A 13,416-nucleotide genomic window follows, 5' to 3' on the forward strand; every position below is an offset into this window, starting at 1 on the left:
ACCCAGCTCACTGCTTGTGAATCTATGTTTTATTTTTAAATGACTGTAAAAAAAATAATGTGTTTCATGATGACATCTACACATGCATGTCATGTTACTTTGCTTATCCTCAGCCCTCATTGCCCTGTCTGGTTCTGTCTCCCTCTCCCATTAGCCCTCTTCCTCTGCCTTAATAGTCTCCCTTCTGCTTTCATGGCTTATACACAAACACACTATTTTATTTTATTTTTATTCATTCATTTTAACTTATTTAATAACCACATAATTAGTAGAAGCACTTCATTACAATAGCATTGACATAGTCATTAACAGTTTCCAGAGCAAAAATGTATCTCTTTCAAAATTGGCTGTAAATTTTTAGGTTCACGGTGTTGAATTAATACAGTTATACATTATTGTACTCAGTATAAATCATATAAGACATAAAACTGAATGAGGTTTTAACCTTTAAAAATATCTTGTTTCTTTTTAAAATATACTGTTTCATACAGAAAAGCTCTTTTTTAATGAAACTAATACTTAGATGCTTGCACATGCGTCTCTTATCTTTGTATATCTGAATATTACTAGTCATAGTCAGTTACTTTCCAAGATCCTTGGCACCTGAGCATGGATATAAAGTTATCAGGTAGATTTCAATGGTAATGTTTTTCATTTCTACTAATTAACATGAAGCAAATTTTTATGCTTCTTCCTCAAATATAACTCATTTTTAAATTTATTTTTTGTGTGTATTTTATACAGAATATCCCAAACAATCTTATTAATCTTTATACCTGCATCCCAAATGGCACCATCCCATAGCCCCTCCTCCCACTGGAGCCCATATACTCTGTCATCCCTGTTACTGTCCACTGACAAATACATTATTTTAACTGAATTTGTATACTATATATTTATTTTTATTATTTTTTTTCATATTTTTATTTTATGTGCATGAGTGTTTTACCCACACATATGTAAGTGCAACAAACGTGTGCAATGCCCATGGAGGCCAGAAGAGGGCATTGAATCCTCTTGAACTGGTGTTATAGGTGGTTGCTAGCTGCCATGTGGGTGCTGGGAACTAAACCCAGGTCCTATGCAGGAACCAGTGTTTTTAACTGCTAAGCCGTCTCTCCTTATCTTTTAAGAATTTGTTAAAAACAGAACAAAACAAAACTATGGCTCTTTCTCTCTCTCTCTCTCACACACAAAGACATGCACTTTTACACAGAACTTTAGAATCACCTGGCAAAAGAGTCTCAACTGGATAATTATTCTTATCAGGTTGGTCCCCAGGCATGTCTGTGAGGGACTGTATTGATTGTTAATTGATGTAGGAGGGCCCAGCCCACTGAGTGGTGCCATCTCTGAGCAGGTAAGCCTGGGCTGTTTAAGAAAGCTAGCTGAGCAAGCCAGTAAGCAGAGCCTCTCCTTGGTCTCTGCATCAGTTCCTGCTCTTGACTTCCCTTGATGATGGACTGTAAGCTGTAAGCAGAAATAAACCCTTTCTTACCCCAAGTTGCTTTTGGTCATGGAATTTGTCACAACAACAGAAAGGAACTAATACAAATATTAAACTTGGATAGCCAACTTTAAAAAAAAAGAAACCTTTATTTTGTGTGTATGAGTGTTATGCCTGCACATATATAAGAGCATCCTTGTTGTGCAGTGCCTGCAGAGGACAAAAGAGGGCGTCAGATCCCCTGGAACTGGAGTTACAATGGTTGTTAGCCACCACATGGGTGTTGGGAACTGAACCTGGGTCCTCTGCAAGAGGAGCCAGTGCTTTTAATCTCTGAGCCTTCTCTCCAACCCTTGAATAGTCAACTTTATAGTCAGAGAAAGACAAAGGTTGCCAGAGGCTGGTGTGTGTGTGTGTGTGTGTGTGTGTGTGTGTGTGTGTGTGTAATGCTGGTTGAATGTCTATACAATTTGTTTTTCAAGATGAGCAGCTGGAATGTGGTGATGGTCACACAACTAAAAAGTGGTTAAGACATAAACTTTGTTTTTGTCACACATGTATGCACACATGTGGCTGAACTCCCAAACCCCCAATTAACTGGTCTGGAGTGGAAACTGATGATTGTACAGGTTCCCAGGTTAGGCAGAGGTTGCACTTAAATGCAATGAATGGTAAGGAGACCTGGGAATATGGGAGGGGAGGTGTGTTATCACTAACAACTAGAGTTCATTGAGTGCTTGCCTCAACATGAAGCGCTTTGGATGGGTAGGACTAGAATACATATCCATCCTTCGCTCAGGGTGGGCTTTGGTCCTTAGTATGAGTGTGAGACTGACAGGGGAAGACAAAAGGAGAGAGATCCAGCCAGTTAGGCCCGCGGAACAGGGAACAGGGAGAGGATCAGCGGAGGGAATCCAAGTGCATCAGGAGCCCTGAGGCCGGGCGAGGAGGTGGGGCAGCCCGAGGCCGGTCCAGGACCAGGTCCTGGCGGTGCTCCGAGGCGCGGTGTCCAGCAGGGGGCGCTGCAGGCCCGTCCCTCCCGGGCCGCCCGGGCCGCCCACCCGGCGGGCGCGCCTCTCCGCAGTCCAGCGCCGCCCGGGACCGGGACCCACTCTCTTCCCGAGCGCGCAGACTTCGCGGGGATTGAGAGGACGCGCTCCGCTCGCGCCAGCCCTGGCCTCTCTCCTGCTCGAGCTCCAGTCCCTCGCCCAGTCCCGGGGAACCCGCGCGGCTCCCGCATCCCTCCGGGCTCGGAGCGCAGCGCTCCGGCTCCGGGCAGCTTCGCGGCCGCGGGCGCCCCGAACGCTGGGCAGGGCGCAGGGCGGCGGCCGGCTGGGGATGGGCGCCGGGGGGCTCCGAGCGCTGCTGCTGGCGCTGGTGGCCGCGGGGGTCCCCGCCGACGCCTACAACCTCGACACGCAGCACCCGGTGCGCTTCCAGGGCCCCGCGGGCTCCTTCTTCGGCTACGCGGTGCTGGAGCACTTCCACGACAACACGCGCTGGTGAGTGTTCCCTCCGGGTGCCCGACCCCTACCCGGCCCCCGCCACTGTTCCCGGGACCGGCCGCCGCCTTTCCGGCTTCTTCCACGCCGCCTCCCGAGGGCCCGATTTAAATGTCTGGCGGCTGCGCTGACATCCTGAGGCCCAGCGGCCGGCTGCTTCCCGGGGGTCCTTATCCGCCGCGTGCCTGTGTGCGGCGCCAGACTGGGGGGTGGGGGAAAGGCGCATCTTCACTCTCCCCACCGAAAAGTTACTTGGCTGTCTGCCCCCGAGGGTCTGCCGCTGGCTAGACCAGTGTCCCGGATTCCCCCCCCCCGCCCCCAGGAGACAGGGCAGCTGTAGGGTACCGCTTCAGGTCGCTCCAGTTCAGCTGCGTGCTGGAAGCAGAAGCAGCAAGAATGTGGCCTCTGGGCCAGTGGAGATCTTCAGGAGAGGTAGGGGGCGGCGGGGGATCCAAATAGCCCTCTGCAGAAGCTCAGCTGAGAGGATCCGGGATGCAAGAATGATGGTGGGAAGACCCCACAAGCATCCCCAAGAGACAGTCTGTGTCGCTGGTGGGCAGCCTGGGCCTCATCTCTCATGTGCTACCCCAACCTAGAGACAGACCTTAGAAGGATCAGTTCTGTTTGGGTCAAGTGGCCTAGTTACTAACCGAGAGGGGTGGGTTTGAAAAAAGGAAGAGAGCCTCTCCCTCCTTAAGCGTCGTGAGCTACCTTACACACAACACTTTATTACCTGCCTCATAGCAGGAGTGCTTAGAGGAGGTGGGTGCCCTCCTTGACCATTTCCTTGGAATGAAACGGCAGCACCACGCCCACCTTCTCATGGCAGCTAGAGTTGCTTTGTCAGTGGTTCCCCAAGTCTGTTTTGGATCGGTGTGTTACTGTGGTTGCAGATGACAGCTAGCCTGGGATGACTCTCCTGCCCAGTGAAAATCCTTATTAGAGGGGCCAAGCCGGAAGACGATCAGTGAAGTGTGTGCTCTGGGTATGAAATGCACAGGATTCCCTCTTCTGAACTGGATAGATGCGAGGGAAAGAATGGTTTTATGGATGGGGGTCCTGGAACACTCTGGGAACTTTGTGACCAGTCAGTTCATTAACAAGAATGTATTTAAGAGAGCACCCTCTGAGAGAACCAGTTTTCACAGTCCTATTGCAGCTTGAGTCCAATTACACACTCCTCCATAACGCTGATACCAGGAGTTGATTGAAGAGCAAACTTTTCTTCCTGGCCCTGGCAAACCTTCCCTCTTCAAACATAGCAGGCCCCAAACCTTTCTATGTTCCCCAGGTCCACATTAGGCTCCTGGTTTGGTGCAGAATGTGATCTGGGTAAAAGCAGTGGAGAACCATATCCCAGAGTCCCAAACTGGACTGGCAGATCCTGTGACCTTGGCACTGAGCAGGTGGGAAGAGCTATCTAAAAAAGAAGGGCTGCTCAGGGTCAGGGCCTGCTGAGGAAAAGGCAGGTGGAGGGAGCCAGAGCTCCATGTGGGATCTGCAAGCTGCCACTGTGCCCTGCAGCAGTTTGGTGGCTTCAGGGAGAGCTGCCAGGCTCCTGTCACCCAGATTTGGATGGACCACAGGTCACAGGCTCCCTATATGGGTGCAATTAGAAAGTCAAGAGCAGACCTGACAGACAGGGTGTTCAGTCTGCTTTGATTTGGAAAGGGGATGTGGATAGATTATGCAGAAGATAGTTTAGCTTGATACTCAGCACCACGGGTTACACTACAGGGAAGAAGTGGGTGGTGATGTTGGGGCTTGACTTTGTCAGAAGATGGCAGGACATCTCAGGGACAGTGGGAATGGTGCAGCTCGACTGCTGGTCTCAGAAGTGTTCCCTTTTGTCCAGCTGCTCTCTCTGTTGGAGTGTTTGTCCCTACAGCTTTTCAGGGACCCTCTAAACTTTCCTGTAAAATCTCTTTGAAGCAGATTGTTCTCCAACCGCATTGCATTAATTTTTTTCTTACTTTTTGTCTCTTCTTGATTTCTTTTTTCTTGATGCTTTAAAGAAAATACTTTCTCTGGATATGGTGTAGTTTGCATTTAATCCCAGCACTTTGGAGTCAGAAGCAGGTCAACCAGGTCTACATAGCAAGTTCCAGGTCAGCTGGGGCTACAGAGAGACCCTGTCTCAAAAAGAAAATACTTTCCTCCTCGCCCATTTTCTCTCTTTCTCTTTCTCCCCATGTTTTGTTTCTTAGCTCTAGAATGCAATTTCTTCTGATTGTGGTACCTAACCAGGGTGCCATGAACTTTGAAGCTCAGCAGACTTCCTTCTCGAGACCAACACAAGGCTAACAAAACTTAAAACAAAGGCTTCTCACTTACACAAGCTCCTACTAAGGCCCTGTGTTGAATTTTATTCCTAGAAGTTCTTAAAGGTAGTCATCCTAAATGTGTAAGATTCCAGCCTTGTGAAATATGCATCTACCCTAAGTCTCTGCCTTAACTTTCAACTCTGAGGTTGGTTGATTGACTTAGTGACTGATTACAGGTCTCTTAGTTACTAGGCAGTCCCTGAGCCAGTTGTCTTCTAGGATCATTAGATTGTTTCCAGTTGTTTATAATTGTAATAACATATGTAAACATCCTCACAACTAGATGCTGTGAACATTCTTAATTATTTCCTTCCGGTATCTCTGGGCTAAGAATTACTGGGTCAGTGAGGATAACAGTTTTACAGAAGTCTATATTGTATTACTGAAGAGGCAACAGAAGCTGAACTGTGGGTTTTAGGGAAACACAGAAGTTATTCAGGTCTCGGAGCTTGGTAGCTGTTTGGTCAAAGGCTGTTCTGGTGCAGCAAAACCTACACAGAGTGACTTAAAAAGATGACAGAGTGGGTCCTCACCCACTCTGATGAGTGATCTATACACAGAGAGTAACATTCACCATCATGACTTCTAGCTCTCTTCCAGAACTAATAAGCTAATAACTAATTTAGCTTATTAGTTATTATGTGGTTTAAGGCATTTGTTTCATGCCAATTAACCAGCTGTTTTACAGGTGAAAATGTGTGTGTACATAAGGTAGGTAACGTGCTAGAAATTATGGAAGAGCCCAGCCACCAGATGGCAGAGCTTAGGTTCTATGTAGTGTTAGTCAGCTTCTGGTACTGGAACAAACACCTGAGACAGTCAGCCTTCAGAAAGAAAAGGTTCATTTCTGCTCACAGTATGAACTTTGACTAAGGGCTGTGGTTGGTTGGCTCTGATGCTTTTAGGCCTATGGTGAGAGAGCACACCAGGACGGATGTGTACCACACGGGTGTGCATCACAAACACATGGATGTGCTCTGTTAGTGGAGCTGATAGTACTTGGATCCTATAACTGAGTGCTTGCAAACCCAAATTGTCTCTGATTGGCGGGGGGGTCAATAGCTGCATAAAGAATGGGTAAGGGAAGCTTCTTGTCTTTTGGAACCTAAGTGCTAAGTCTGGCTTCTGCAACCATATCATAAATACACAGCTAGACCTAGATTTGCTCAAAGTGCTCACTTGGCAGTCCCCCGTCTCCATGCCTTGGATGGTGAGAATTGTCCCCACGGCAGGTGGATCAGAACGACCTGGAGACATTTGTATCAGTTTCAATACAGATGTGCAAGTGTCCGAGTTCCCTTTTCCCTAGGGACACACAGAGAGTGTCTGCCCACCCAGACGAGAGGGTCTGCCCACCCAGAGCTCTCCAGTACCCTCCCTCCCCAACCCTGATTCTTCTGGCATCCTTTGAACAACAGCAGTAGGTGCCAGAGAACACAGACAAAGCCAATTTCTGTCCCCTTTCCTAGCAGTTTCTCAGCTGCAGAGTGGACAACTGTAACACTCTGTGATATAAATAAATGGGGCTTGACTGGTTCCCCAGACGCTCTGCCGTCCAAAGTGGCTGGGTGCACTGGCTTCCTCTCTGGCGACAAGCTTCCTGATTCTTCTCCTGGGACAACAAGACTGCTGCACGCAGGCTCTGCACGAGCTCTCAGAGGTGCAAGGCGTGCAGCATGCAGTCACAAAAGCTGCCAGAGCATCGAGTGAAGAATTAGAGTCAGCTCAGAGACTTGATTTGCATTCAGAGTTGAGAATTAAAAAAACAAACCAGACATTTCTGATGAGCTGCCAGGTGTGGTTACCACCTGCCAGAAGTATTACAATTTGAAAAAAAAAATGGACTTAAATTAAGTGAAATTAAGAATTCTGCTCCTCAGTCACACATTAGTAGTTACATGTGGCTGATGACTATGTATGGGAGCCCACAGAGGAATATGCTCACCTCCAGAACGCTCCAGTGGGCATGTGAATTCAGAGTAATGACTTCAATATTTAAAAAAAAATTTTTTTGGTCTTTTTGAGACAGGATCTCCCTGTAGCCCCATCTGTCCTGGAACTCACTATGTAGACCAGGCTGGCCTTGAACTCTCAGAGATCCGCCTGCCTCTGCCTCCCAAGTGCTAGGATTAAAGGTATGTGCCACCACACCCGGCAATATTTTTAAATTTTTATTTATTTATTTTTACTTTATGTGTTCTGCTTGTATGTATGTAAATGCACCCATGTCAGGCATTGCCTGTGGAGGCCAGAAGACAGTGTCAGATCTCCTGGAACATGAATTTCAGATGGTTGTTAGCCACCAGGTGGATGCTGGGAATCGAATCCCAGTCCTCTGCAAGAGTATCGAGTGATCTTAACTACTGAACCATCTCTCCAGTCCAGTGACTTCTGTCTTAAAGAGTTGGATAAGAATGGAAGGGGGCCCAAGAGACAAAGAGGTCAAGCCTTAGCGTAACCATTAAAAAGAAAAGACGTGTTCTTACATAATAAATTGTGGAGCAAAGGGGCTAGAGAAATGGCTCAGTAGTTAAGAGCACTGGATGCTCTTGCAGAGGACTCTGATTTTGTTCCCAGCACCCACATGGCAGCTAATAACCACTATAACCCTGATACCCTCTTCTGGTCTCTGTGGGCATTGCTTTGAAACAATGCAAGCAGAACATGCTTTTTTTTTTTTGGTCTTTCTGAGACAGGATCTCTCTGTTGCCCCAGCTGAACTGGAACTCACTATGTAGACCAGGGTGGCCTTGAACTCACAGAAACCTTCTTGCCTCTGCCTCCCTAGTGCTAGGATTAAAGGTGTGTGCCACCACACAGCCAGAACATGCTTATAAATTTAAAAAGTAAATAAAAATATTGTAGGTCATGGAAGAGGTTATCTTTTCATTCATAAAATATTGAAATATCTATTGTGTGCTGAGGGCTGGGGATTGGATTCAAGAATGGAAACTTCACCCACAACCCTGTGGAATAATAAAAATAATTTTTTTGCTTGTTTGCTTGTTTGTTTGTTTGTTTGTTTGTGTTTTTGGTCTTGAGGAAACTATCAGCTACATCATAGGATCCAGTTGAGGTGAGGCAGGCATAGGCTATTCAGACGGGTGGAAGGAGGGGCTAGCATTATAAGCCCTTCTCCCCAACCCCATCTCCCTTGAAACAACACTTGTAAGTGGTAGTAGCCCTGCTCTCTCAGTCTTCCTGACAGAAGGTTGCTCCCCGCATGCATGCAATGTGAGCTCCATCTCATACTTGAAGGGGAAGGCGTGCTTCCACTTCCTTGGGGGATTTTCTGGATGACTTGCTCAGTAGGCCTCCCCTACCCAGTACAAACTGCTTTCCCTAACTTCCTAGAGGGGGAGAAGACAGCACTTGCATGAGGGAAAAAATTAATAGGACCCCAAAAGCATCTTCTTGGGGTTTCTGGGGTGTTTCTCTGAAGAACCTGAAGAAGCAGGCAAGGGTGCTGTTTCCCCTGCTAGTGCTGAATCACTAGCAAAGACAGCTGTCTTACCCAGGGAGCATCTTTCAGGGAAGTCATTTCAGTCAGCCACGAACAGCCCTGAAGGCGAGCATGTGGAGAGCAGGGCTCCAGCCAGTGCTGGTTCAGGCAGTGAGCTCTTTATGTGATGCTCTGTTCCTTGAAAACCTTGTTTAATTATATTCTCTGACATCATTCACTTTCAGTAGAGTTGCCTGTAACTTTCAAAGTCTGAAATTCTATCAGAGTGTTGCTGGGCAAGGTTGACAGGTCAGATGTGTTCATAGACATAATTTACTTTTGTAAAATGTGTGTATGTGTTTGTGTGTGCATGCACATGTGTGACCATGCTCATGGAGAGCAACCTCAGCTGTTCCTCAGACACTATTTACCGTGTTTTTTGAGACAGAGTCTCTCACTGGCCTGGAACTTGCCAAGTAGCCTGGGCTGGCTGGACAGCAAGCCCCAAAGATCCTGGCTTTTTAAATGTGGGTTCTGGGAACCAAACTCAGGTCCTCATGCTTGTAAGGCAAACACTTTCCACCTGAGCTCTCTCCCCAGCTCTGTTTGCTTTGTGGCAAAAAATGGTTTCTAGTTCTCTGGTTAGGGAGCTGATATTTACAGGGTCACCACCCCTTGCCAGCCTGAGTGAACAGTGCACATTAATTGGGGGATGGTTGAGTCAGTTTACAGCCCCTAGAGATGGGAACCACGAGAGACAAGAGTGCAAGATAACTGTGGCCAGGGCAATAATGAGTTTGGGAGAGAAAGAGGGAGGACGCAGAATTGGGCAGAGAGAGCCTCAAGTAAAGCCTCAGTCACCTCTAAAAACCCCACTGGACAGAAATGACTGTCCTCTACCATGATCAGTCATGGGCTGGGGCCACCTGGGAAGAGTTTGACACTAGTTGACCAACTATGGCAGATGTGGAAAAGATTGCAGCTAGAGGCTGTCAGCCAGCTCTTTCAGCTGATAAGGGGATGCACATCTCTGTGACTTCTTCAGAGCTCCTCTTGCAGGAGTGACCATGTTAAGAAAGCATGGAGGATGGGAGGGGGCTTTGGAGATGGCTCGGTATGTAAAGTGCTTGCTATGCAAGCATACGTACCTGAGTTTGAGTTCAGATGCCCAAGTACCTATGTAAGAACCAGGTGGTATCCATGCCTGTAACCCCAGCACTGGGGAGGCAAAGATCCAGGGGGTTTGCTTACCAGCCAGCCTAGCTCAAACAGCGAGGTCCAGATTCAGAGACCCTGTCTCAAAAAATAAAATGGACAGCAGTAGAGAAAGATATCCCAAACTGCCTTCTGCTCTCCACACACATGGACAAGCACATCTGTGTATGCACACATACATACACCATACGCAGGCAAGCACACCCATGTACACACATATACAATAGCCACACATACATACATATAAATGGGCAGGCATACCTGTGTATGTGCACATGTATACACCACACACACACGGGTAAACACACCTGTGTATGTATACACATACATCAAACACACACACATACACACACATACACATATATATCATACATATGGGCAAGAATACCTGTGTATGCACGCACACGCTCAGACAAGCATACTTGTTTATGTGCACACACACCTGTGTATGCACACACACATGGGCTAGATGGTCCTCAGCTTCTTCATGTGCCTAGGGGTCCTTGTGTCCTTGGTCCTTTCACTGCAGTCAACCCATGAGAGTTAAGATTGATGGTGGGCTTTTGAAATTGACCAGGAAACAGTCCAGAGCATTCTTGCTTCCAGCTGGCTTTTGGGGTCTCTCTGAAGTCAGAGGTCTCAGGTGAGGGGCTTTTGAGGCACAGAGCACTCCATAACTTTGAGCCACTCAACTGTCTGAACTGAAAATCTTTTTAAGCAAGTGGATTTGGCCGCCAACCAAAGCAGAATAAATTGTTTTATCCCTACCTTCCTTTTTGCCAGAGGAGGTCTTAGGAAGTGAAAGTGTGTCCAAGCCTGGGAAAAATCGAGAGTCTTTGAAACCCACAGGCTCACTTGGTCCCCAAGATCTGCTTTTCAGGAGCGCCAAAAAGACTTTTGTTGTATGGTTAAATTAGCAACAGCAACAGACTGGAGAGGCAACTCCTGGGTGGCCTCACACACACACACACACACACACACACACACACACCAAGGGGTGAGCTGATAGGGAGGAAGGAAGTTTTGTGTCTTTTTAATCTTCTATTAGAGGCAACAAGTCATCCTCCTGCATAAATTGTCAACCACTAGAACAGCCATTTTCTCTCCATACAGAGCTGCCTAATTTAGAAGTAGAACTCAGAATAGATGATGGGGCGGAAACAAGGCAAGAAGCTAGGTGGAACACATGGAGTATTCTAGAATGTTCTATTTTCCCAAGGACATTTCTCTTAATGCCAGAAAGATTTGATGTGACATCAGGACCTTTAATCCAAGACCCGTGGGATTTTAAGTCCTAGAGTTTTCCTAGTGCCTTTTCCTACTTGGTGCTCTGGCAGTGTGGGAGCAGGTGGGAGGCCATCCCTCTTAAAGGAGCTCTGGCTTCCACCCTGCACTCCACATAAGCCTGGAAAGTATGTTGCTATTAGTCACTTTTATCATCACTGTGACCAAATACCTAGAAGAACCAACTTCCAACTTAAAGGAGGAAAGATTACTTTTGGCTCATGGTTTCCAGAGTTAATTTGGTCCATGGCTGCACTGGCACATGGGTAGAAGTCATGGTGATGGGAATGTTTGACTGAGCTTTTTGAAGGTTTAATATATTGCCTTGCATGACAGGGCATTGTTGGGTTGTCCAACAATGACTACTTACATGGTGGAGATGCTGAGAACCCAGGATCTGTTTAGTCCATGAAGCTGGATACTTCAGCAGTCCCAGTCTGGAGCTGATGACTTGGAGGATTCCTGGGGATTCAGCCACTTGTCTTCAGTTTGTGGTGGAGCTGGGTTCTGATGTCAGCTGAGGATGATAATAGCAGCAGGGGGTGGACACACACCAAGGGCATGGATAAGCAGCCCCAGGAAGTCTTTACCTCATGGAGGACAGGAATCAGAGAGTGAAAGAGAAAGGGGCTAAGACAAGATATAGCTTCCAACGACATCCTGCCAGTGGCTTTCTCCTGCTAGGCCCTATCTTCCACCTTTCACCACCTCCCAATAATGTCATGAGTGTATCCAAGGATTAATCCATTCATTAGGTTAAAGCCCTCATGATGTAATCATCCCTGGAGCTGTCATCACAGATGCCCCAGAGGTGTACTTTACTAATCTAGATGTTTCTCAATCCAATTAAGTTGACGGTCAAGGTTAATCATCATTGGCTACAGAGATAGCTCAGTCAGTAAAAGTGCTTGCCATACAGGCGTGAGGACCTGAGTTCAATAGAAAAGCAACATGTGGTGCCACAGGCTTGTAATCCCAGTGCTGGGGAGGTGGGGACAGGCAGATCCCTGGGTCTTACCAGCCAGCTTGGCCTATTGGGAGAGAGAGAGAGAGAGAGAGAGAGAGAGAGAGAGAGAGAGAGAGAGGGAGAGAGAGAGAGAGACAGAGAGACAGAGGGAGAGAGAGAGAGAAGCTGAGCACTAAGGAATAACCAGAATTGTCTTCTGTCCTTCACACACACATATATACACATATACCCCTACCCCATACATATACTTACATATGCACACACACACACACACACACACACACACACACACACACTACAGACAGAAACAAAGATGAACTATCACAATTCGAAGGTGAAGTAGGCATGGTGAGAATCTTCTATTTCTATCATTTAATAGAAGTTAGAATGTGAAAGCCTTGCCCTGTTTTTCTTGGGGAGGAAAATGATCACAGGAAACCAATAAGATGGCAAGACTCCAACTTTGATCTCCCAGAGGTCTGAAGCTTGCTGTGTTTTTACCAGACTTGGGGTCACAGCCTGTGCCCCAGCAAACTAGGTTCATCTATCACTTCTCTATAAGCCAATTAAAACAGTAAAAGGAGGTTTATTCAATGTGGCCATATGGAGAAGAAGGACAAAGAGATCCAGTGACCCCCACCCTCAATTCCATCTTCAGATCCTGAAATGAGGTTAAGGTTTAGATTGAGGGCCAGAGTAACGTGTGTCTAAGCAGCCATGGTCAAGGTGTGGTCCCACCTATCATGGTCTGGGCTCCACTCTCTCCAGAAAGATGTTCCCACAAGTAGTCCACATTGTGTGACCCAGGCTCGCCCAGGCTTTAGACTTTTTCTTCTCTAAGCATGAGATTCCTGGAGGAATTCTAGTTTCTTGGGGTCCATTGTTTCAATACTCCAAGAGCCAAAGTGCAGGACACAAGCATCTCTTTAGAGTGTCTCCATCCATGCTGGCTGGGTACAGTATCCTTCAGATAATGCAAACTTGATATCCTCAGCTGTGGGTAGCACAGTCCTTGGACATGCCTCCTCCTCCAGCTGCCTTCCTCAGTGCATCTGTTAAGGGAGCACTTGGCATGGCCCATGACACTCTGTGGGGCTCTGCTCCTGCCTCTGTTCTTTCCTAGCTAGGCACAGAACTCCACCTGCTTCATTCTCAATGGCATGGCTCTTCTTCCCTTCATTTACTACAAGCAGTCGTGTCCAGGATGAAAACCACGCTTGCCAGTGTTTGATGAC

General features: G+C 47.2%; 1 protein-coding gene across 1 annotated transcript in view; it reads left to right on the forward strand.

Moving 5' to 3' along the window:
* The first annotated feature begins 2,522 nt into the window (after positions 1–2,522).
* Itga9 (integrin subunit alpha 9) overlaps positions 2,523–13,416 on the forward strand; it is a 365,552-nt gene continuing 354,658 nt past the window's right edge. The window contains exon 1 of the mRNA XM_008855995.3: positions 2,523–2,949. Within this exon, the coding sequence (XP_008854217.1) occupies positions 2,786–2,949 (164 nt within the window). The 5' untranslated portion in view covers positions 2,523–2,785. The remainder of the gene's footprint in view (positions 2,950–13,416) is intronic.

This window comes from Nannospalax galili, unplaced genomic scaffold, assembly GCF_000622305.1.
Source record: "Nannospalax galili isolate Female #2095 unplaced genomic scaffold, S.galili_v1.0 scaffold1210, whole genome shotgun sequence".
Lineage (NCBI taxonomy): Eukaryota > Metazoa > Chordata > Mammalia > Rodentia > Spalacidae > Nannospalax > Nannospalax galili.